General features: G+C 44.0%; 1 protein-coding gene across 1 annotated transcript in view; it reads left to right on the plus strand.

The window, feature by feature from the left end:
- Positions 1 to 13436: 13436 nt before the first annotated feature.
- cdc23 (CDC23 (cell division cycle 23, yeast, homolog)) overlaps positions 13437 to 24943 on the plus strand; it is a gene marked incomplete at its 5' end in the record, with an annotated part of 45820 nt that continues 34313 nt past the window's right edge. The window contains 6 exons of the mRNA XM_084324726.1: positions 13437 to 13543; positions 13807 to 13879; positions 15450 to 15587; positions 17430 to 17472; positions 18257 to 18362; positions 19145 to 19277. Coding sequence (XP_084180852.1) covers positions 13437 to 13543; positions 13807 to 13879; positions 15450 to 15587; positions 17430 to 17472; positions 18257 to 18362; positions 19145 to 19277 — 600 coding nt within the window. The remainder of the gene's footprint in view (positions 13544 to 13806; positions 13880 to 15449; positions 15588 to 17429; positions 17473 to 18256; positions 18363 to 19144; positions 19278 to 24943) is intronic.

Consider the following 24943-nt stretch of genomic DNA (forward strand, 5'->3'; position numbering starts at 1 on the left):
CAACAATTTGCATATCAACATGTGTGGAGCTGAAAGACAATCGATTGACCAGTTAAAACAAATCTGCATCCAAACACCCACATGTAAATTGTGTTTACAGGAAGCAAACAGACAATCAAGAGACAGAAAGGGACTGAGTTAATCTACATTAGAACAAAGCAGTTTGGAGCTAAAGGGAAATCAATTGTGAGACGATAGCAGACACTATTCAGGATGGACACTTGAAACCCACAGGTGATGGAGAAGAGAGACAAAGCAATGCAAATGCCTGCATCTGACCACAGACTTGGTGGACCAACAGAGAACCACTTAGTTAACATGAATCAGACACGGGTGAAGAATTTGCAGTCATGAAAGACACCATATTTCCCATACTAACAAAATAACATAACTTGCATGCTATCCCCTCCTTCTATTCTCTGCTTATAACCAATACCATGCATGATTCTTTTAACAAACTAATACATTTCCATGACTGCAAAATATCAACCACCAAAATTGAAGCACAATTATCTAAATGTACAAGGTATACACGTACATTGATCATTTAGCTGACACTTTTATCCAAAAGCGACTCACAGGGTCTGTATGACAGGACATCAAAAAGGGCACAACTCTATCAGCTGAGTAACAATGGTCATCAAAGTGTTGAGTGCTACAGTGTAGGTTAGTTTATTAGGACAAATGCATGACAGTAAGGTTAGCTAGGGTTAGAATTATTTGTATCAGTTGAAAGCAGGATAATCATTTACACAATGATTATCAAAAAGGTTAGCTAGGGTTAGAATTATTTGTATCAGTTGAAAGCAGGATAATCATTTACACAATGATTATCAAAATGCACAAGGTATATTAGAGGTAATTAAATTAATACTACTTAAGAGTAGACGAGAAAATGAATGATTGTTTTTCATGCAAAATTAACTGGCTGCCTAGATTTTATGTTTTTTCCCCATGCTAAATTATGACGAGCCACACTGAGACGTGAAGAACGCCAGAGAAGGCGTGGCGAGGTAAGTATCCTGAGGTACACCCAACGCATCCTGAGGTAAGATCAAATTAAATTTGACATCACAGATTATAAAGATAAAAAATAAATGTTTCTGATTCCATGCAAAGATCGGATCCAAACGATATCAAATGCACGATGGTATTACACAATGAAATGAATTAACCCTAAATCATTTTCCTCTGTAGCAGAAAGGCGTTGAATCATTTATGTGAGGAGTTTTCTAAGGCAGTTTTCATCATCCTCAGATCATGAATTGGTGAGAGGACAGGACGAGTGAGACGACGCGTGACCTGAACCACGAACAACAGCAGAGGACCACGAAGAACACCGTCAAGGAGCTGCGGACGCAACCAGGGCGACGACAACAACCGTGGGAGAACCACCAGCACACAGCCCACAGACGTCCCCAAGACAGTGGAGCAGGGGACCACGAAGGAGACTGACCAAGGAGACACTGACGAAGAGGAGATCAACCTTTGACGGCCTCCACCCCGGCACTGCAGACCACGGCAAACCAAACCCATCACCTGCAGATGGGAACCAAAGCCCCGACCATCAAGATGGATTCCGATGATAAGCTTCTCATCCGGTGAGAGAGAGCGTCCTACTGACTAACCACTACACCGGCGGGCCCTCGCCCTCCATCAAGTGGTACCGCAATGACGAGGAGAGGACAGCGAAACCAGCACAACACATTTAAAAACGCCCTACCGCCATGTCTCAAGGCCTGATAAAGGTCAAGCATGAGCACAGTGGCAGACATGTGATGGTGGTGGAGAACAACATAGGCTCCAGGAAAAGAGTCTGCAAGGCCACTATAGTTGACTGCTACCGGTGACCCTTGACAAGGTACACAGGGAGTGGACGGCGACCTCCTGTAAGCCCCCTCTGAATGATGGAGGAGTGAATGTTCCCGACTGCACCGTCAAGAAGAGAGACATCATCATCAGAGACCTGTGGACCAAGAGGCATCTGAACGCCACATTGTCCACATTATTATGTATTTATTTAAATTTTACTGTGTTACTGTATTACATCACATTTGAATTACTTAGGTTACAAAATTGTATTGTCAGACAAGAAAGAATCAGTTGGTTTATTCTCTCATAGAAGAGGACATGTAACGTTGTTGTTTTGCACCTGTATGGTGAACCATTGATAGTATATGCACTAGAATTACATACAGAAGCGATGCATAAGACGTTTTATCTCCTCATTTATAGAGAAGAAATGGAGAAAATTGCCTGATTCTAAGTAAAGACCAACAAAACTGAGGCAATCACAGATGAAAGTGACACTCAAACTCAGGTTAAATACAACTGGATCCTAAGTAATTTCATCAAGAATCATTATAAAATGTGCATATATATATTTTTGAACAGTTTCCCATAATCAATCATGTTAGTTTTATTAACCACCAGGTTAACGGTTGTTAAAATGTTTTTGTACACATTAGCCTTATGTGTAAATCCTATTCCTAATAATTATGCACACAATTTTGTTTTTCACCCTGTGCACTCTGACCACACAGAGACAGTGCTCACATGTATGTAATAGTTTTATTACTATGCCTGTATGCACAACCATCACATTAGCTCCCCTGAGTCACGACATGAACGACTGAAGGTATGCCAAGATATTTGCACAGCTATAGCTTCTAATGATTATGTTAATTGTTGTTTGATATCAGAGTTGAGGACCACTCATTGATATAGGTATTTTGAGCGATTAATAAAAGAAAAGGGTGATATCTATTCCCACATCTCTGATATCAAAATAACACAGACCGCAGTCCAGTCGATCATGTCATGAATCATGTATATAAATAATACTATTTTAAACTGTTATGCCAACCAACACATTGGCCAACATTTTCATTATTTTAATTATTTTCTATTTTATTCATTATCTGATAACCGATGGATTACATCGGTCCCCACTTTTACCTGTTCCAAACAACCCTGGTATATTATACATTAATCTCACCCACATTATAACAGAGAAAAGTGAGTATTGTGGTATAATATAATGTCCTCATGTAAATATACTCCCCTCCCCTGTGTCCCCCTTACCTGTGCCCCCCCCCCCTCTCTGTGGAATAAGACATTCCCCTCCCCTTTCTCCCCAAACCTGTACCCCCCCCCCCATTTGACCTATCAAATGGGACCACACACCCCCCCTTGTTGAACTATATAGGGCTCCTCCCGACCACAATCGAGGTCTTCTCACCTGGGTCATTTCAGCTGATCACCTGGGGGAAGCCCTCAGCCATTCTCTCTATGTACTTACTATCTGTTTGGTTAATAAACCTTTGTTATTATCCAAACCTCGGTTGACTGAGAACATTCTTCATCAGGATATCCACAAATATCCCACACTTCCTTGTGGAACACCATAGCTCACTGGGAGGGGGAGGGGGGGTAGTGTACTGTTTACCTCCACCATCTGTTCTCTCCCCTCCAGGTAGGATTGCATCCAGCTCACTGATGAACAATCAAAACCAATTGCTTTTAACTTGTCAATCAGAATGGAGTCATTGACAGTGTCGAAAGCCTTTTGGAGGTCGAGCATGACCATGCCGCAGTATTTGCCTGCGTCCACCTCTTAGAGAAATAGAGAAGGCATGTGTCAGTGGAGTGGGATGTTCTGAACCCAGATTGGAATTCGTAGATTCGCTTTTTTTCCGCAAGGTTTGATTGATTGAACATTTTATTAACAGATTGCAGAATGGGTACAATACAGTACAGCTCAATACACACAATTTTTAAGGGGATGCAGACCAGAGAAAGATTTTCGTCTTGTTTACATCAGGGTCCCCCATTTTCAATTCATCTTAACATATATGACATACATGACATACAGATAGACAGTACTGCTACATCTAGACATTTATGACATACCAGATTTACAGATACAGTACTGTTTGTGATACAAAAATAGTCTAAAAAAGAGAGTATATATATTTGACGAAGAAACTGCACATTGGAGGAGGTTGGGTAGGGGGGGTGTAGGTTGGGTGGGGTGGGGGGGGGGGGGGAACTGTACATTGGAGGTGGTTGGGTGGGTGGGGGGGGGTTGGGTAGGCGGGGTGGGTAACTGTACATTGGAGGGGGTTGGGTTAGGACATTTACTGTACATTGGAGGGGGTTGGGTTAGGACATTTGGGGCCAGTTTCGAATTGCAGTCTCCCGTAGGTGCTCTTTGAGAGTGGTTTTGAAAGTGGGTAGTGATTCACATTCCTTTACAGCTGTGGGTAGGGCGTTCCACATTGATACTTTTGGTACTTTTCGACCTGTTCATAGACTATTTTTTACATGACTTTCGAGATGGAGGTAAGAATAGAAACAGGTCTGTAGTTGCCTGCGTCTAATTTGCTGCCTTTTTTGTGCAGGGGGGGTCACTCTCACAATTTTTAAGTCTTTGGGGACGTGTCCCTGTTTTATGGAGAGGTGATGACTGGGGTGATGGTCCGAGGAATTTGGAGGGGATATTGTCATGGCCAGTGGCCTTGTTAGGTTGGAGGGCGCTCAGTTTTTTTAGTACCTCAACTGTTACCATTTCAAGTTTGAAGTCGTCTTTGCGGACCCCTAGGTTTTTGTAGTAGGCTAGGATGTGTTCTACCCCAAAATGCCCTGAGTGGGAGGGTAGTTTATTAACCAGTGTTGTGGCTATGTTTGTAAAGAAAATGTTTAAGTATTTGGCCACATCCAGCTTGTCTGTGATGAGAGTGTTTTCTGTCTTTATGTTTATGTTTGTAAATCTGGTTTAGTTTTTTGCTGGAGCCTAGTTGGTTGTTAAGTCATTTCCAAAGTTCCCGGGGTTTGTGTTATGGGAACAGAGGAACGGGACCCGAATAAGAGAATGCAAACAGTTCAACAGTTTAAACGCAACAAATAGCGTATATTTATTCACAACAAAAATATCATAAGACAAGCAGAGTAATACAAACACAAACGAGGTGGTGGTGTCGTGCGAGTTACGAGTAGGCCGGGAGGGCCTGGGTGAATGAGATGTGTAGTTACTCCCAAATATCTATATCTGTAATGGGGTCTTACTGTGTTGTATATGTCGTGGAACAAGGTTGCCTTAGCAACGCCAGGAAAAGATATCGGGAATACCCCCGAGGGCATAACACGCGAGGGACTTGGCGAGGTAGGGGCAGTGGCGGACTGGGACACAAATTCAGCCCGGGACATTCAGACGCACCAGCCCACACACCGGCCCATGCACCGGCCCCGAAACCGGCCCACACAACGGGCGTTATGAAACAATTGTCCAGTATTAAACAACCCAAGGCTGTGGCTAAGGAGTCAACATCAGGGAGACCAAATCTACACACCGCCCCTAGATGTGCACTCATACACAGTGCACACACACACACACACAGACACACACATACATATACCGTTACTTCCCGTCATTGGCATATGTTTTTTTTTACTAACATCTTAGTGCCTCATTAGCCTAGGGATTAAGGATACATGAAGTATTAACTACACCATAATAATATTGAGGTTTTGATCCATAGAAAGTAGGGATGTCCGATATTATCGGCCTACCGATATTATCGGCCGATATCGGCATTAAAATGTGATATCGAAAAATATCGGTATCGGTTTTAAAGAAATAATATTTTATTTACATTTCTATAACCTTTATTTACCCAGGCAAGCAAGTAAGAACCAATTCTGATTTTATTTATTGTCAAAAGTATGCATAATGTTGTGTTAATTCCACAACAAGAGATATGTAATGTTAATTACCTGAAATTATTCCATTTCTTGGGGCGGGAAACCCTGCATATATCGGTATCGGTTGATATCGGTTGATATCGGTATCGGAAATTAAGAGTTGGACAATATCGGTATATCGGTATCGGTAAAAAAGCCAATATCGAGCATCCCTAATAGAAAGGTCTGTGCTACACAATTTCAGTTAGATTGGATTTATTGTCCTTTAATTTGGCACTCATGACATTAGTTGCTTGCCGTTTAATCAACATTGAAAGACCCCCCACTTCCTCCCAGACACCCATTCCAAGAGCCTGTTTTCTCTCTCTCTCTCTCTCTCTCTCTCTCTCTCTCTCTCTCTCTCTCTCTCTCTCTCTCTCTCTCTCTCTCTCTCTCTCTCTCTCTCTCTCTCTCTGTGTGTCTCTCTCTCTGTATCTCTCTCTCTCTGTCTCTCTCTCTGTGTGTCTGTCTGTCTGTCTGTCTGGACTGGGCTCTCTCTCTCCACTCAGGGTCAGCTGTGCTGGACTGGGCGCTCTCTCTCCCCTCAGGGTCAGCTGTGCTGGATTGGGCGCTCTCTCTTTCCTCAGAGTCAACTGCATAAGAAGAACATCAGCAATCAATAATAATGGCTTGAATTCATACAGCGTTTTTCAGCCTTTTGAAAACACCCAAAGTAGTAGTAGTAGTAGTAGTAGTAGTAGTTTATTCAGTCATCATCTCACACAATACAATATACCCCATCATTTCAGGGGTAGAGGGGACTGTGTAGTCCCAGAGGGGACTGTGTAGTCCCAGACAGGAGGTCTGCTTTTAGTCAGACAGCCTTTTCCGTGAGAGCAGCCCACACCTGGAACAGTCTGCCAACACGGCTCAGGGAGTATCAAAGTTACATCTCATTTAAAACTAACTTAAAATCATGGTTGAGAGATGGTCAAGTGTGCGACCATTTTAACTGAGGGGTTGTATTTTAATGTATGTATTTTAGTGTATTGTAACCTATACTGATTCCTACTGTGTTTTAATTATTGTACTATGTTTTTTAACTGAGGGGTTGTATTTTAATGTATTTATTTGTATGTATTTTAGTGTATTGTAACCTATATTGATTCCTACTGTGTTTTAATTATTGTACTATGTTTTAATTATTGTTGTGCTCATGTCACCTGCCCCAGAGACTACAGTTGAAAATTAGCCAACTTGGCTAAACTGGCATATTTACAGTCAAATGTTCCTTAATATGCACTGTCTCTGTATTTTAAACCAATAAATACAAATACAAAAAATTTAACAATATTTTTGATTTTACAGTGACTGAAAAGGTACAGACTGAAGCATAATGCTTATATATGCCTGTCCTATATTCTTAACAAAAATTAAAAAAATTGGCGGCTATGTGGCGTAGTGGGCAAGGCGCTCGCCACAAATACTGGAGACGCTGGGCTCGCCTGTTCGAGCCCAGCGCTCCACATTGCTTTCAGTTTAGCTGGTCGTTCATACTAATACACATTGGCCGTATTAGGGGGTGGGAAACTGATGGGTGGGGATTGGGCGTTGTGGACAGCGACTCCTACAGGTCGGTTGGTGTGCCTGCGCAGTAGAATCAGGAAGTGTCGGGGGCAGCGTGAGCCTCCCACGCGTTACTCCTCGCCACTGAGAGATCGAGCTGCGCAGGTGAAAAGATGCGACTGCTGTTACCTCAAGTACCGGAGGGGACTTGTGCTATGTATGACTTAGTCCACATTGCAGCCGGCTTGTGGGAGGCAAGAAACAGCGTTCGTTACAGGGGAGGGTTGAATTGGATGATACGAAATTGGGATGGGAGAAATGTAGAAAATGGGAGAAAATGTGGATAAAAAAAAACAAAAATTAAAAAAATTAAGACTCCAAAACAGTATTTTAAAAGAAAATAGCAAAAGAAAACAGTATTATTCACCCCTGTAGTTTTCAAAAATAGCTTTACAAATTTTTCTTAAAAACCAAAAGCGAATTACTCATTCTTAACTGTATATCAGCATTGTTCCACAAAGCGCTTCACAGAAACCATCAAGCATTCACACTCACACAGTCATACACTACTGGTGGTTGTGAGCAGCATCAGCAAACACAGCTGCCCTGTGGCAGACTGACGGAATCATGTCTGCTAATCAGCGCCAACCACCATCAACAACCTTCATAAATACATTCAACATTAATGGAATAGGCTAACTACCAACTTAGCTGTAGCAGTTAGCTGTTATATGCAATCACATATGTTTAACTACGGGGTAGTAGTTGACCTAGTTGTTAGCTTAAGCTAGTTAGCTGTGGTTATTTACAAACATGTAGATGAGACTAATCATATACAGATCGAGAACATGGCTAACAGTTGGGAATTCTAAGGTACATCTTATTTAAGCATGTAAAATGGCAACTAATCAATTCAATCAATTAGATTACCAATATTATATCAACATGAAAATTTGGAAGGGAACATAATAGTATTTTATTTTAGTATTTACTATTATAATATTAGTAGCCGATTAATTTGCAGCCCGTCCTAGGTTCTGATTGGCTCTCTAGGTTAGCACTTTAGCTTCTGATGCTGTGGTGGGCACTAGTCCTAACATTGCTAACTAAACTTTTAGTCAGAGAAAAAACGTCACGAGTCACAACTGTTTACGTCCACGTGCTGTAAGGAATCAGGAATACGGAAAGCACATTGTCTTGTAATAGAATGACTGAAATCACTGCAAGAGCTAGTATAGGCTAGCTAGCCCTCATGAACCGGCAGACACCAACAGTAGAATATGCACTAGGCTACTGCATGCACCTGTCATGTTACTGTTGGTTCCTTCCACTTGAACTTCATCATCATTAGCAGCAGCAGCGGGTAAACATGTCTGTAATTTTAGAACATTGTTCTGCGTCTTTTACTAGCAATTTTAGTTTTTTAATTCTAGCTTTTTCAGCTCCACCCTTTCTTTTTTTGCATTCTCCATTTCTGCGCTTCTAGGCCTACTCGCGGTTGGGAGGAAACGTGAATCTCATTCACTGATGTCTCATGTCTCATTCAAGACTGGCTAACAAAAGCATGTCTTTCACTTAACACCAAGAAAACAGTGTGTATGATGTTCACAAAGTCACCAGTAGAGGTCACTCACTCTAATGTGTTTCTGGGAGAGGCGGAGCTGGACATTGTACATTAATTCAAGTATCTTGGGGTCACATTGGACTCTACATTGACCTTCAAAAAGTCATGTGAAGAAAGTGACAAACAGTCAAGTTTAACATCGAAAACTTCAGGCAGATCAGGCCCTGCCTGCCAGTTAATGCTGCAAGGATGTTTCTGCATTCAATGATTTTATCACACATCGAGTAGGCCTACTGTTTTATCAACTGGTCTCTTTTATATGTCACTACTCTTACACCAATATAATTACTCTACAAAAAAGCCATAAAAGTATTTGATAGGAAACAAATTTCATTTCATCACTGTAATGTTTTAGAAAAACATAACATGCTAAGTTTCGAGAATTTCCAAGTTTTCAAATATACTTGCTTCATGTACAAGGTTCTGCATGGACTTGCCCCTCCCCCATTGAATGAGTTCATCCAACAGAAAGCAGACACTGGCATTACCACCAGGGCCATCAGTAGAGGGGACTGTAAGGTGCCTTTTCGGTATACTACCATTGCAAAAACTGTGTTCTCTGTTAAAAGTGGTAACTACTGGAATAGCCTGCCAGTTGTGATTAGAGAGTGCCCTACATACTCCATGTTCAAGACCCATCTTAAACTGCATCTTAAGGCAAACCAGAACTGTGATAATTTTTAATCTGATTTAGTTTATGCAACTTGTTTATTGTTTTATTGCCGGCCCACACACTGGCCCACACACCGGCCCACATAATGGCCCACACACCGGCCCACATATGGCCCACACACTGGCCCACACACTACACCGGCCCACACACTACACCGGCCCACACACCGGCCCACATTAGTGGCCCACACACTGGCCCACACACTGGCCCACACACCGGCCCACAGACTGGCCCACATAGTGGCCCACACACCGGCCCACACACCGGCCCACATACTGGCCCACACACCGGCCCACACACTGGCCCACACACTGGCCCACATTAGTGGCCCACACACCGACTCACACACTGGCCCACACACCGGCCCACACACTGGCCCACATTAGTGGCCCACACACCGACTCACACACTGGCCCACACACTGGCCCACACACTGGCCCAAAAAAAAAAAAGTTAAAAGGTAAAAAAAAAAAAAAAAAAAAAAAAAGTATATATATTTTTTTTTTTTTTTTTTTGGACCAGCCCACTTTGGTCCCGGCCCATCGGGATTCGTCCCGAACGTCCCGATGGCCAGTCCGCCACTGGGTAGGGGAGAAAAGAACCAACGGGGGAGAAACAAGTGAACTTGAACGTGACGTGCGCGGCACGGCTGCGAGGGCGATGTCTTTCAAAAACAGAACTAGGCACAAGAGAAAAAGAACACGAGATTAGTAAACATACCCAAGCTAGAAGGGAGAGAAGGTTAGGATTAACAAGGCAGATAACATGCGCAACCAACAACGAAGGTTAACACTAGAATATAGAATGTATCACAATGACTTGGAGATAAGGACAAAAATAGTCAGAGGTAAAATATTAAGACACAACCTACTGTTCCAACAGAACAAACTCGTGTAGTCTACTGGGCTGCGCAGGAATTTATAGTCCGGGGGGAACAACAGTCTCTGATTGTAGATCAGAAGCAGCCGTGGAACGGAGGCATCTAGTGAGGCGCGCTCGTTGGGGCGCATGTTACTTTTTAACAGCGGAGCAGTGCAAGAATGTGACAATTTGACCATGTGACCGCGGCAACGCGGGAGAGCGGCAGTGCGGAAATAGGCTGTCTATTGCCATTCTCTAAGCTCCTTAACAGCGCCTAAACTTAACCGTTCTAACCTTAACCAACTCCGAAACAATGCCTAACCTTAACCTTAACCATGCCTAACCTTAACCTTAACCATAGAAAGAATATTGCCATTCTCTAAGACAAACTCTAACCTTAACCAGCTCCTTAACAGCGCCTAAACTTAACCGTTCTAACCTTAACCAACTCCGAAACAATGCCTAACCTTAACCTTAACCTTAACCATGCCTAACCTTAACCGGCGAAAAAATACACGTTAAAAAAAAAAATCATGTTAAAAAAAAAAAAATGTATGGGATTCGAACTTGTCAACAACGGACCGCAGGACCACAGGACCGCTGCGTTGCCAGGTGAGCTGAGCGCCGAATGAAAATCATGGCGGATTAGGGCGGTTACATAATGCCGCAGCTCTGCCGCTCCGCTCTGCCGCTGTCGCAGCCAATCAGGGAAAACGCGGAAGCAACGGCAGCACTGCTCCGCTGTTATTAAGCAATAAGCCGTTGGCGCTGCGTAACAGCGCAGCGCGCCCTCTGGGGGAAACTGTCAGAGGCAGGGACCTGCTCAGATGCAGCCCTCACAAGTTCAATAGTTTGTTTTTGTTTTCCTCAGTTTTGTCATTGATGAAATTTTTTCTTACGTTTCTTAGTCTGTTTCTTTGTTGTTTGAGTTCAACCACGTGGGCTTGGAGATCACTGTTTGATCTTTTGGCAAGCTTTGACTGACTTTTATGAAGTTCAGAGCATTTTTTGTCTCTGGTTTACTTTTCATAGCGGTCAGTAATCCATCCAGCATCCATCGCTCAGCACGGTTTTTAACCCTGGTGGGGGGGCCATGTTGTTTAGTATTGATGAGAATTTGGTTTTGAATCCAAGCCATGTTTCTTCAACTAGTGTACCACTGAGCACTGAGCATCCAGGGGCGAAAGGCAGCCCCCCCCACCCGATCATTCTGGGAGGCTTCCTCGGCATGACACTCTCCCAGGACCTGAAATGGGAGCTGAACACCATCGCTCTCAACAAAAAGGCCCGGAAGAGGATGTTCTTCCTACGTCAGCTGAGGAAGTTCAGGCTGGCGAGGACTATGATGGTCCAGTTTTACACCGCCATCATCCAGTCCATCCTCACCCTCTCCATCATCACCTGGTTCCCTGCAGCCACGGTCAGGGACAAGGCCAAGCTGCAGCGGGTGATACGATCAGCGGAGAGGGTGATCGGCTGCCCCCTTCCCTCCCTCGAGTCCCTACATTCCACCAGGGCCTTGAGGAGGGCGAGGAAGATCATGGCAGACCCCGCCCACCCGGGTCACGGCCTCTTCATCATGCTCCCCCACGGCAGGCGGCTACGGCTGCCCAAGACATAAAAATCCCGCCATAGACTCAGCTTCTTCCCCTCAGCAGCTCGCCTGGTAAATGAGTCAGGTGTCCCCCTGCTCTCCCCCCCTCTATGGCGAGCTGCTAGGGCTGGACCTCTGGACTTGAACTGTGCTGCACTGTATCCATGTCCCCAACCACTGCACTTTACTGTCTTATTGTTGTCTCACTGTTCTGTCCTGTTTTGCACTTATTTATTTATTATTATGTTTATTCCTATTTGTGGAAAAATCATGCACTGTAATGTCGAATCACGTTCCATTTGTACCTGTACAATATGGTGAATAAAGTCATCTGAATCTGAATCTGAATATTACCAGTCTAGGCTCTCCAGTTCTTGGTCCCTAGATGTGACTGTTTTGTGACAGCCGGCCTTTTGTTTTAGCTTTTTGCAAATACAGAATATCATATAATGATCGCTTAATCCGCATGCTATAACCCCTTTATTGGAGATAAAGGGTTGGGTGATTAGCTGGCTGATACTGTGCAGATCACAAAACCTACTGAAGGACTTGGAAACGGGTGCTTCTTTTCGTTGCATATCCGTGTTCCAGTCCCCATCAGGATTTTTTCTACATCTTCAACCCCAGCTAAACACCCATCAAGTGTATGAGTAAAGCAGAAGCTAAATGAATAACATGGAGGATGGGGAAATGGCAAGAATTCTGGTAAATCAATTACTGGATGAAATCAACACAAAGCTAAATATGGAGAGGAGGTCATTATTACAAGACTGAGACTAGATTGGAATACTGAATACTGTCAGGACTGGAGGGATGTCATTATAGGCTACACTGCAGGAAATATCAGAGAGGAATATATTGATAGCAAATCTGAAAGAAAATGGAATTATGGAAGATTATGTAATGAGTAACAGTGCTTGCAGCACATAAAAAATGTATTCCACACTCATTAGCACTCTCTCGTTTCAACTGCTCCTGTTTTGTTGTAACAGTACTGTATATCTGTATGTCATGTATTTTATAAATGTCATGATTAGATTAGATGTTTAGATTAGATTCTTATATCTGTATATCTGTATGTTGTGTATGTCATTATGAATTGAAAATGGGGGACCCTGATGTAAACAAGACGAAAATATTTCTCTGGTCTGCATCCCCTTAACAATTGTGTGTATTGAGTTGTACTGTACTGTACCCATTCTGCAATCTGATCATTAAAATGTTCAATCAATCAATCAATTCAATCAATCAATCAATCAATCAATCAATCAATCAACCGTTTCAAAACTTTCAACACGGTTAAGCAAAAGGACACTGATACAATAGTTCACACTCATGAGCAGCAGGTGGCGGTAATGCATCTTAAATTGGACGCCAACCGCCTTTAGAAGACAGGAAAGGAAGAAGAAGACGAAGAGAATAGAAGAAGAAGAAAAATGGCGGCTCTGTGCAGTGAGTTTGGAGACTTGAAACACATTAAAAAACAACTAATATCAGTCATATCCCTTTGCCAAGAGCGAGGACTTGTACATAGCGTTAAATGGTAAGTAAGAGTCATTTTATCCGCATTGATTAGCGAATCGTCCCTTTATTGAGTAATGATGTATGTAGTAGTAGTAGTAGTAAATAGCTAACATCTCTAGTTAGCTGTTACCTGTCCTTTAGCTAACGTTAACAAGTGTCACTAACGTTAACGATGTAGTAACGACCCAGTTACTTTAAGAAACGGTTGTTGTGGTAGCTGACGTTTAAGCCAGATGTATTCGTCTTTTATTAATTCCTGTGTTTAATATGTAATATGTATAGGGCATCAGAACTGGCATTTGCTTTGGAGCCACTTCCTGGGGACGACCTACCGCCACCGCCCCCTCTCACTAAGGTCTATGTCAACAATGAATATATCTGTATATAAACCTATATCTATATGTATATACCCACTCTGTACACGCTATATACTTTATCTATATATGTGTAGAAGGGTGGATTATCCCTGCTTGTGGGAACTACTGAATACTTTGTAGAATATTCAGGCTGATTATGCATATCATATACCTACTCTTATTAGTTATACCACTGGCTAGTATGGTTTGCTACCATGTGGTGTATACTTGTGTGTATCACTGTATCTAATAATACTGTACATACATTAGCTTAGCATATTTACTCAAGCTTCATAATGTATATATATATATCTTTTTAGGCGGCTACATGGCGTAGTGGGCAAGGCGCTCGCCACGAATGACGGAGACGCTGGGCTCGCCTGTTCGAGCCCAGCGCTCCATATTGCTTTCAGTTTAGCTGGTCGTTCATACTAATACACATTGGCCGTATTAGGGGGTGGGAAACTGATGGGTGGGGATCGGGCGTTGTGGACAGCGACTCCTACAGGTCGGTTGGTGCGCCTGCGCAGTAGAATCAGGAAGTGTCGGGGGCAGCGTGAGCCTCCCACGCGTTACTCCTCGCCACTGAGAGATCGAGCTGCGCAGGTGAAAAGATGCGACTGCTGTTACCTCAAGTACCGGAGGGGACTTGTGCTATGTATGACTTAGTCCACATTGCAGCCGGCTTGTGGGAGGCAAGAAACAGCGTTCGTGACAGGGGAGGGTTGAATTGGATGATACGAAATTGGGATGGGAGAAAATATAGAAAATGGGAGAAAAAGTGGATAAAAAAAATATATATACATCTTTTTCATATTCAATATAATCACTTGTTACATTGTATATTGCTGTGCACATTACTGTTACCTTGCATGTTTTGCACTTTAGCTTGAAAGCCATTTTGACTTATGAATGAATGAATGAAATGAATGAATGAATGAAAACTTTATTAACAGATTGCAGAATGGGTACAGTGCAGTACAGCTCAATACATACAATTGTTAAGGGGATGCAGACCAGAGAAAGACTTTCGTCTTGTTTACACCAGGGTCCCCCATTTCCAATTCATCGTAGACCTTAACCTTCTGTTTATGTATTAAATTTTTTTCCTGTGTAATGGGAAATATTGAAAGACAAAACGATGAGCCGTTTATAAATCATTCTGAGTCATTATTAATAATAATAGAAAAATGTATTTCACCGTGGCCACAATGAAAGGACAGTTTACAGACAGATACATCATGTTCACACATAATCGTCTGGCCGTAAAGTGACCAAGAGCTCTGGTCAGACGTATATTAAATACACAGTTGTCAGACATAACATAATGCATCAGATATGATGACGAAGGTAAACAAAAATGGTTCCCAGTCACGGGAAGCAACAACAACCTTGCTATGGCTGGGGAGATGTTGGTATCTTGGAGTCTCTTAAAGAGACACACACACATTACATAGCTGGTCAGAGTGAACCAGTCAAGCTGTCTATAATGCCATGATAATATATTCCACGACACCTGTGTGGGTCTTTTGCCCCCCCCCCCCCCCCTCTCTCTCTCTCTCTCAACAGGAAGAAAAACAGGACCTGGATGCACTTGGTCTGGCCAAGGCCTACTTTGACCTGAAAGAGTATGACCGTGCTGCTTATTTCCTGAGGGGATGTCACAGTGCAAAGGCCTATTTCCTCTACATGTATTCTCGCTACCTGGTGAGATAACTGGCACTGTCGCAATGCCTACTAATCTGTTTACATCATCGCCGCACACATCTTGGTAGGCAAACAATGCATGATTGAAATCATGACATGTGATGCTGTAACTCAGGCATACGTGCCATATTGGTAGCTATGGATTCTCTTTTCATTCCACAAGAGTGTTGGAGTTTTTTTTAACTTTTTCATTTAATCGTAACAGGACAGCAGGGTGGCCTGGTGGTTAAGAGTGTTCTGTCACCAGAACATCACAGGTTCAATCCCTGAGACAGCCAATGTGTCTATTCCTGTCAAAGTGTCCTAAAGACTGTGAATCTCTCTGTAGTCAAATGAATAATTGAATTGTAAAAAAGAAAAAAAAAACATTTGATTGTGGAAAATAAAACCGCTCCCGGCTGTCTTCCTCTCGACCTCTCGCCTGGGCCTGAATGTGCTGCGTGATGGACAGGAGACACGCAACGTCACTTTAATTGAGTGGAGTGACAATTAAATGTAGGTCTATTCCTTGAGCTGCAGAATGTGACTATAACACCACAACAACGGCACGGCATGACGGCAGAGAGTTCAGAGTCCAACTCGGCCGTGGAGAGAGTGATCTGCAGAATCTCGAGACAACGTTTTATGCAAGCTGGCCTACAATTCTTTTTTATGCTAACATTAGTGTCTTGGGAGTTCTTCCGTCAATAATGTAAGTAGCCTACTTTTGCACTTTATTGTAAATAATCCCTCGGGGTAAGACCTCTAGATAAGGAATAGAGATGGAAGCGTCATGCAGGTCCCCAATGGTTTGGTTACTATTTCCTGTTTCATGTCAAGGAAAATATATTATTCCATGTTTATCACACCTTGCTCGGAGGCGTGTTGCTGTGTACGAATGTCTGTTTTGTTCATTAATTTGATCTTTCTCAGAGAGACAGCCTGTTCGCAATGTAGCATAATGGCCGTTCTCAATCTGGACATAATGCGCAATAATATATATTTTAATGGTTTGAAGTGATGTGTTTTTTTTTCATTTTTCTTTTAGAGGGATGTCATTTTTAGCCAATTGACAGCCCTGCTCCAGGGTCACTGCAAATGGCAGATCCTACACGCTGACCCCTCTGGTGAAATGTTTACATGCATGTCTCATAATAGGGCTATGAGAAGTAATAGCTTCCTAATTACACTCTGTAATATGGTGACTGGACTAAAACTAGGAATGCACCTTGTGGCGAAAAAGCAGTATGCAGGTGAAATTATGTTGTCTCCATCATCAACTGGTGTTTCCATCAAATCCAATTCAAACCTGGATCATTTCACATGCATGCTGCTTTTTTTTAACCCCCCCCCCTGTCTCAAACGTTGCTAGACTATGCCTCCCACTGGTCGGCTGCAGTGAGGACCAAGCCTTGCATCACGTGTCCTCTCCGGTATACGAGGAGGCAGCTGTCGCATCTTTTCACCTGAACAGCGCGATCTCTGTGGCGAGGAGTAACGCGTGGGAGGCTCACGCTGCCCCCGATACTTCCTGATTCTGCTGTACAGGCGCACCAACCGACCTGTAGGAGTCGCTGTCCACAACGTCCAATCCCCACCCACCGGCTTTCCCACCCCTAACACTGCCAATTGTGTTAGTATGAACGACCAGCCAAGCCGGTATCAACGCCGAGAGCTGGGCTCGAACCCAGCATATCCTGCGTTAGTGGCGAGCGCCTTGCCCACTGCGCCACTTAGCCGCCCGGTTTCGGACAAGAATTTTTACTTCGGTCCATCCCTAACTAAAACCTGTCCCAAGTATTGTATACTAATGTCACCTGACTGTCTTTTTTATTCATTTATTTATAAATGTTTTGCCCTCAGTCAGGAGAAAAGAAGAAGGATGATGAGACGGTCGACAGTCTAGGTAAGGAAATAACACTTTGCATCTGACCAGTGATTCTCAACCTTCTTCATGTCAAGGACCCCAAAGTTGATACACATTATGCCACGGACCCCTGAGAAGATTTTAGTTGTTAGATGTGATTTAGTCCAGAATCCCATGACTGTCTATGCTGCAGTTGAGGAGAGACGAGTGGAGAGAGTGAAACCTATGATCAGAATAATCATTCTGATACATTCTATCACTGAGTGAAATGAAACTATTCCTCTGTGTTCTGGGGAACCCCTGGAAACTCCTCAAGGACCAGACCCCAAGTTGAGAACCAATAGACCTCTCATGGGTGACATATTTGCCGGCTGCTCCCAAGTCTGCAGGCATTGGCTTTAAAAAAAAATGGAGCTTTAACAAAACATAAAATCCTGTTGAAATGCAATTTCCCATTAACTCCTCATGCAGCATCAAGGACAACATGGTAAATGGGAAAAGGCACCAGGGCCTGCTGTCATAGTGACGTGTGTTAGAGGTCTTAAAATGAAGGTGGCTAGCCTAATACTGTGGGAAGCACTTTTCAAAAAGTGTGTTTGTGCGATAGTCTGTAGTGTTGGTCTTTTACTGTGTTTTAGTTTGATCTATTCCTAAATGTTTTGTTTTGTAGGCTATATTCATTAAATAGCTGAAAACTGATTGGTCATTCAAGAAATCAGCCACATAATTACTGAAGTTTCCCTCCAGAGGACAGCCTGTAGCTCTTTAGGTAATCTGGAGATACTTAGCCCTGTTTGTTTTTGTGTGCTGTGTTTGACTGTAGGTCCTCTGGAGAAGGGCCAGGTGCGAAACGAGGCACTGCGAGAGCTGAGGGTGGAGCTGAGTACGAAGCACCGAGCAGGAGAGCTGGATGGATTCACCCTCTACCTGTAAGAACCAGAGAGCTTTAAAGCCTTTAGTAATGCCTGGAGACAGTGAAGATCTCTACCTGTAAGAACCAGAGAGCTTTAAAGCCTTTAGTAATGCCTGGAGACAGTGAAGATCTCTACCTGTAAGAACCAGAGAGCTTTAGTAATGCCTGGAGACAGTGAAGGTCCCTCTACCTGTTAGAACCAGAGAGCTTTAGTAATGCCTGGAGACAGTGACGGTCTCTACCTGTAAGAACCAGAGAGCTTTAGTAATGCCTGGAGACAGTGAAGATCTCTACCTGTAAGAACCAGAGAGCTTTAGTAATGCCTGGAGACAGTGAAGGTCTCTACCTGTAAGAACCAGAGAGCTTTAGTAATGCCTGGAGACAGTGAAGGTCTCTACCTGTAAGAACCAGAGAGCGTTAGTAATGCCTGGAGACAGTGAAGGTCTCTACCTGTAAGAACCAGAGAGCTTTAGTAATGCCTGGAGAGGAGACAAGGTCCCCCTACCTGTTAGAACCAGAGAGCTTTAGTAATGCCTGGAGACAGTGAAGGTCTCTACCTGTAAGAACCAGAGAGCTTTAGTAATGCCTGGAGACAGTGAAGGTCTCTACCTGTTAGAACCAGAGAGCTTTAGTAATGCCTGGAGACAGTGAAGGTCTCTACCTGTTAGAACCAGAGAGCTTATTAGTAATGCCTGGAGACAGTAAATTATATTCCAACCATTTTCATATAGTGCTGTATAGTGCAGAGAATCTCCTCTTATCGTGTGTGTGTGTGTGTGTGTGTGTGTGTGTAAACAGCTACGGTGTGGTGCTGAGGAAGCTGGACCTGCTGAAAGAGGCAGTGGATGTGTTTGTTGAGGCGACTCATTCCATGCCGCTGCACTGGGGAGCCTGGCTGGAGCTCTCCAACCTCGTCACCAATATAGGAATGGTAGGTTTACTTGTTTTTAACCAGTACTGTAGCCCTTTTATTCAGTACTGTAGGATTTTACTCAGTACTGTAGCCCTTTTACTCAGTACTATAGCCCTTTTACTCAGTAATGTAGCCCTTTTACTCAGTAATGTAGCCCTTTTACTCAGTACTATAGCCCTTTTACTCAGTACTATAGCCCTTTTACTCAGTAATGTAGCCCTTTTACTCAGTACGCTAGCCCTTTTACTCAGTACTGTAGCCCCTTTACTCAGTACTCTAGCCCTTTTACTCAGTACTGTAGCCCTTTTACTCAGTAATGTAGCCCTTTTACTCAGTACTGTAGCTCTCTTTTACTGTACCTCTATTTTACTCGGTACTGTACTTCTCTTTTACTCTACCTCTCTTTTACTCTACCTCTCTTTTACTCAGTACTGTACTTCTCTTTTACTCAGTACTGTACCCCTCTTTTGTGTGATATAATATTGTGTATGTGTGTTTTGTGATATCATATTATTATTGTGTGTTGTGTGATATCACATTGTGTACATGTGTTGTGTAGGGCTGGGTATCGCCACTGATTTCCCGAATCGATTAGATTCACAAGGTCCCGAATCGAATCCGATTAAATTAGATTCCGATTCACAAGGTCTCGAATCGAATCCGATTAAATTAGATTCCGATTCACAAGGTCCCGAATCGATTCGATTTCCGATTAAATTGGATTCAATGCTATAAAATGTAAATGGTTCAAGGAACCCTCTAACATGTTGCATTGTTAAAAATATCAATTAAGAATTGACTCAAGCAGTTACATGAATGGACTTTTTATTGGAACATTGGCTTTTGCATATGTCTGGGTGATGTCTCAGTAAGTGGTTTCGTAGTTATATAGCATACTTGCATCGCGTCCCGCTCTTAAGCCATACCGAGATATACCTCATCTCATGTACCTATTGTACTCCATCAACGAATAAACCCAAAATACACCCCTCACCTGCCAGGCCCCGCCCCTTAGTGGTGTGCTACATAGGACTGGGCATGGCCACCACTCACTCTTCCTCTAATTTCGTTTCCATCATAGCGGATGCAAGTCGCCCTATGCAACTAGTTGATTTGAAAACGTTTAGATAATATTGGGTACTTACGGAGATTTGCTTACCCCTGGCATCTTCGGGGTATGTTCCAACGACACGTCGGGTCTATTCTGATGTTCCCTCGTCTTGTGGCAGCAGATCGAGGAAACAGCGTGCGAGGTGCAACCTCGCACACAGGTGAGCCCTGTGTCATCAGGCATTGATGCTAGTGTTAGTGTAACTGAGGGGTACAATTCCCTGACTGTATTAATAAGTATGGTATCATTAAACCACTACCGTCTTATGTACATTACTACTGGCCATACAGTACATGAGTATATGATGAGAACACCTCCACAATGATACGGTTTCCACACAAATCTGGGTTAAGAATATTTATTAGCAGCAAGAATACATAATATACTTTACTCTAGATGCGCTTATAAGGCAAAGGAATGTGCGTAGGTAAATCAATAACGAATGTCCATTCTCATATTACGCAGGAGATAAGAATACAACCTGAATATTAGGAATTATATCTATGGTACTCTGGGGAGGCAGCGGGGGATACTGGTAGGGGGTTCCCACCGGTTGTAAGCCAGCAGGGGGAGGAAATGTTCGAATGCAAAGTCTGGATCAGCGGGGACTCAATAAGCTCCTGCTATGGGAGGCGGTATATTACTCCCTGGATCAGCAGACGAAAAGCAGCAGCTGTAATCCAGTATGCGTGCAGCACAGGATTGAAAGCCGGCCAGCCTCTCCTTGAGACGGGCTCGATTGATGTTCCTCACGTCACGGGTAAATCCCACAGTAGTGGGGTGTAGACGATTCTTCTCCGCTCCAACAGCCTGGTCCAAAGCAATATAATAATAATAATCCAGCCGGAAAGGGGCTCTGCATTCACCGTTGTAGATACTCCGGTGCGCGGTACTTCACATTAACTAGGTTGAACTTGACGTTATTCAACTAAGCTCTGACACTTTACTATCCTATTCGCACGCGGCTATAAGTGCTCTATTTAGACGCACGGTGGCTCACTTCACTTGGTCGTTGACTCGTGATGAAGGCTTTACTAGTAAGGAGCGAATGATACGTTGAACAAACGTATTAGGATAAGACAAGACTCTATTTTGGGGCAAAACGGGCCCTACTTCACCGCACGTTGTATCGTGGGTGAGGCTTCACTTGGGTAACTCGAACTCGAACTACTTCTGTATTCACCTGCGCCATATTTATATGTTAGGCGAATAAACTAGTACCAGCCTTATTCCTGTCTCGTAGTCTTGGGCAGAACCGGGCATGTTGAGACAAGCCTTGACGGTGGCTTTGAACTCGACTCTGGGGGTATGGCAATGGCGCTGGTGGAACGCTATCCAATAAGAGAACGAAATATTATGGTCTGTACTAGGTTAAGGGGAGACACTGCAGGTGAATAGGGTAAATAAATTAACTAATAGATATCACAATGAAACTTCCCCAGTTGATTACTTATATTAAGACAAGACTTTTTTGTATTACAAGTTTTCTGAAATTGTATGTTTAAATATGCAAATGAGGCATGATCTACTTAAATATGCACTAATTTGCATATAATTCCAGGACAGAAATCTGAACATTGGATAAAGCCATTTTCAAAATTATAGTTTCATTTTGTTGACATATTAGAGCCAAAGGTTATTACAGAGGGGATTTTGGATATCTCTTTTTATCACTCCATAAATCAGAAAATACTCCATTCAGTCCATTTTTATGGTAAAATTCCATATTTCGCCATGTTTTTAGGAATAAAATGTGATATAAATCAGGGTATGAATGCGATATCAACAAACCCTTCTGTAAATACCTTCAGAACATAGATATGAATAGAACTGGAAGTTTTGGTGTATGTGAGTGCTACTGAAGTGGAGATTTCTGGCTCAGAGTATGAGGAAAAACTCTTAAAACTCATTTTTGGGAAAACGCCTTCAAAGTTCTGTATTGTAAAATGCCATACTTTTTTTTAATAAACAGATATTTACAAACACAATACCTAATCAAACCATTAGTAATAGACAACCTAAACACATGCCTGATAACTGAATAATAATAATAATGATGTTATTGAACTGAACAGAACTACACACACGCTACAAACAGTGTAGTACAGTGTAGTACCCCCTAATAGGCAAAAAATATTTGAATAGATATCACTATGAAACTTTCCCAATTTGTTATGTACATATAAACTAAGAAAAAATATATTGCAAGTTTTCTGAAATTTATGTTTATATATGCAAATGAGGCACTTCCCCATTAAATATGTGCACATTTATGGATGCAATAAGGCAAAATGATGTAAAATAAACAACTAAATGTGTGTTATTGACGTTTTATTGTCACTAGTTTCATAGAAGACATGTTTAGGAAGCAAAATATAACAATCTCAAAATCAACAAAAAAAGTATATTTGACTATTCACCTGCAGTGTCTCGCCTTAAAGGGATATTCCGTGTATATGTACAAAGAATACACAAGGGATATCAAACGATATACAAATATTATGCAATATATATCAATCAGTAAATATATATATTCGGTTTAATCTGACCCTTTGTAACAGCTGCCTCCTAATTAGTCCCACCTAATTAGATAAGCAGAGACAGATTAACCGCACTGTCCACTACTCAATGTCCGTTGTGAGGGTAGGCAGTTCACAAAGTCAGTGGGTCATGGTCGTCATTAAGCGAGTCGGGGAGCCTTGGCGACTCTATCGGCCTCGCCACGGGTCGGTTGTAGGTCCGCCCTTGGACGAGCAATTCTGCCGCTCTGACCTTTCCGTCGGCACCAGTGGTCACTTTGCTTACGCGGCCGGCCGGCCACGCAGCTCGGGGTAGTGACTGGTCTATGGTCATGACGACTGGACGGGATGAAGGGGGGCTTAGGAGGAAGCGGGCCTGAGACTGCTTTTGATCTGTGCTTGGCTGTGCCTCCTCCTCCTCCGTCTGTTTCTCTTGTTTGCTCTGTACCCCGTCTGAGGAGGGGCCGGTGCCGGCCGCCCCGTCAAGGAGTCGCTTGGGGTGCTGGGTTCGAGGTCAGCTACGTCTGGAGCGCAGCTGAGGGGGGTGGAGTTCCGAACTCCCTCTGGTGCCCACGGTTCTCTCACGGGCCTCTCGCTTAAGGTCAATAGCCTCTGCTGTACGAGGGAGTGGCCGGTGTCGCTCGCCTTTGTGTGTAGGCAGCGTGTAGACGTGGGTTGACTGTCAAGTCCGTAGAGGGGGCCCTGGAGCGTCCATCCCAGTCGGGTCTGAACCGCGACTGGGCATCCTTTGGGTCCGATGTGGGCCGCCTCAATTGGGAGAATGAGGTCCGCGTGGTCGGGGCCGATGAGCAGGGTCGGTGTGGCGCCGTCGATAAGCGGTATAGGTAGTTGACGTAGGTGCACATACTTAGCCATCAGCTCGCTGTGGGATGGGGTAGGTGTACTGAGACAAGCCTATGTCGTGGCTGGTGAAGACGTTGGTTATACTATACTGCTTCTCGGGCTGGTCCACCGCTGCTATCTTGAAAGAGACCTTTTCACCTTTTATGGTCTTCTGGTCCCTTCTGATGGTGCGTATGGTCATGGTATCTTTGACACCCCGCAGGCCCAACTGGGCTGCTGCGGAAGCGAGGAGGAGAGTCTTTTCAGACCCATCGTCCAGGACGGCGTAAGTGTCCAGGACCTTGTCCTCGTAGCTCAGGAGCACTCTGACCACTTTGAGGAGCACTCGGGGGGGTCCCGCTATGCTGGTCAATGTGGAGCACTCCTGTTGGTCGGTTGCCTTGGATCTTCTGGTGGGCTCCGCACAGTGCTGCGCGGTAAGCGGCGCCCGCCTGGGCCGCCTCACGCCACTGGTCAGCTTGGACGGGGTTCAGTGTCTTATATTCGGCGCACTGTGCCAGCCAGTGTCCGCCGTCGCAGTAGGTACAGTAGGGAGCGGTCTGGTGGCTCTTCGGTACTGGTGCCACCGCCTCGGCATGGTACATTACCGCGACGGGCCCACTCTGTTGTCCTGGCTGACGCCTGTTGATGTCATGCAGGACCTCCAGGTGGGTGCCACCGCACCTGCTGCACTTCTTCTTCAAGCGGCACTCAGCTGCTAGGTGGCTGCGCGCGCAGCGGAAGCAGCGGCGGTGGTCCTTGATCCACTGACTCACCTCGTCCGTGGTCAGCTTCCCGAAAGTGTCGCATTGGTACAGCCAATGTTCTCCCTCACAGTACTGGCACTCAATCTTCCACTGGTCCTCTTTCGTCGAGGGGGTGTTGTGGTTCTTGTGCTGCGGTACTGATTCGGCTTGGTGCATAACGGTCACCAACCGGCGGTTATCTGTTGATCCCCGAGGTCCTGGTCTTGGGCTTGGTCCACTCCATACGAACGTGTCGAGTCGTAGGCTACTGACCTCCCTGGCGAGGAACTCAGATAGGTCTAGGAGGGATGCCTCTGGACCGTTGGGGTCGCGGTGGTCTCTCTGCCGCCGAAAGCGCTCTTGTCGGGCGGGAGGGAGCTTCTCTAGTATCCTCTCTACATTAGAGTTAGCGTACAGTTCATAGATCCCCTTTTCCTTTTGGGACCCCAGCATCCCTACCAGGGA

The sequence above is a fragment of the Notolepis coatsorum genome (genome assembly GCF_963971535.1).
Source record: "Notolepis coatsorum genome assembly, chromosome: 11".
In the NCBI taxonomy this organism is placed as follows: domain Eukaryota; kingdom Metazoa; phylum Chordata; class Actinopteri; order Aulopiformes; family Paralepididae; genus Notolepis; species Notolepis coatsorum.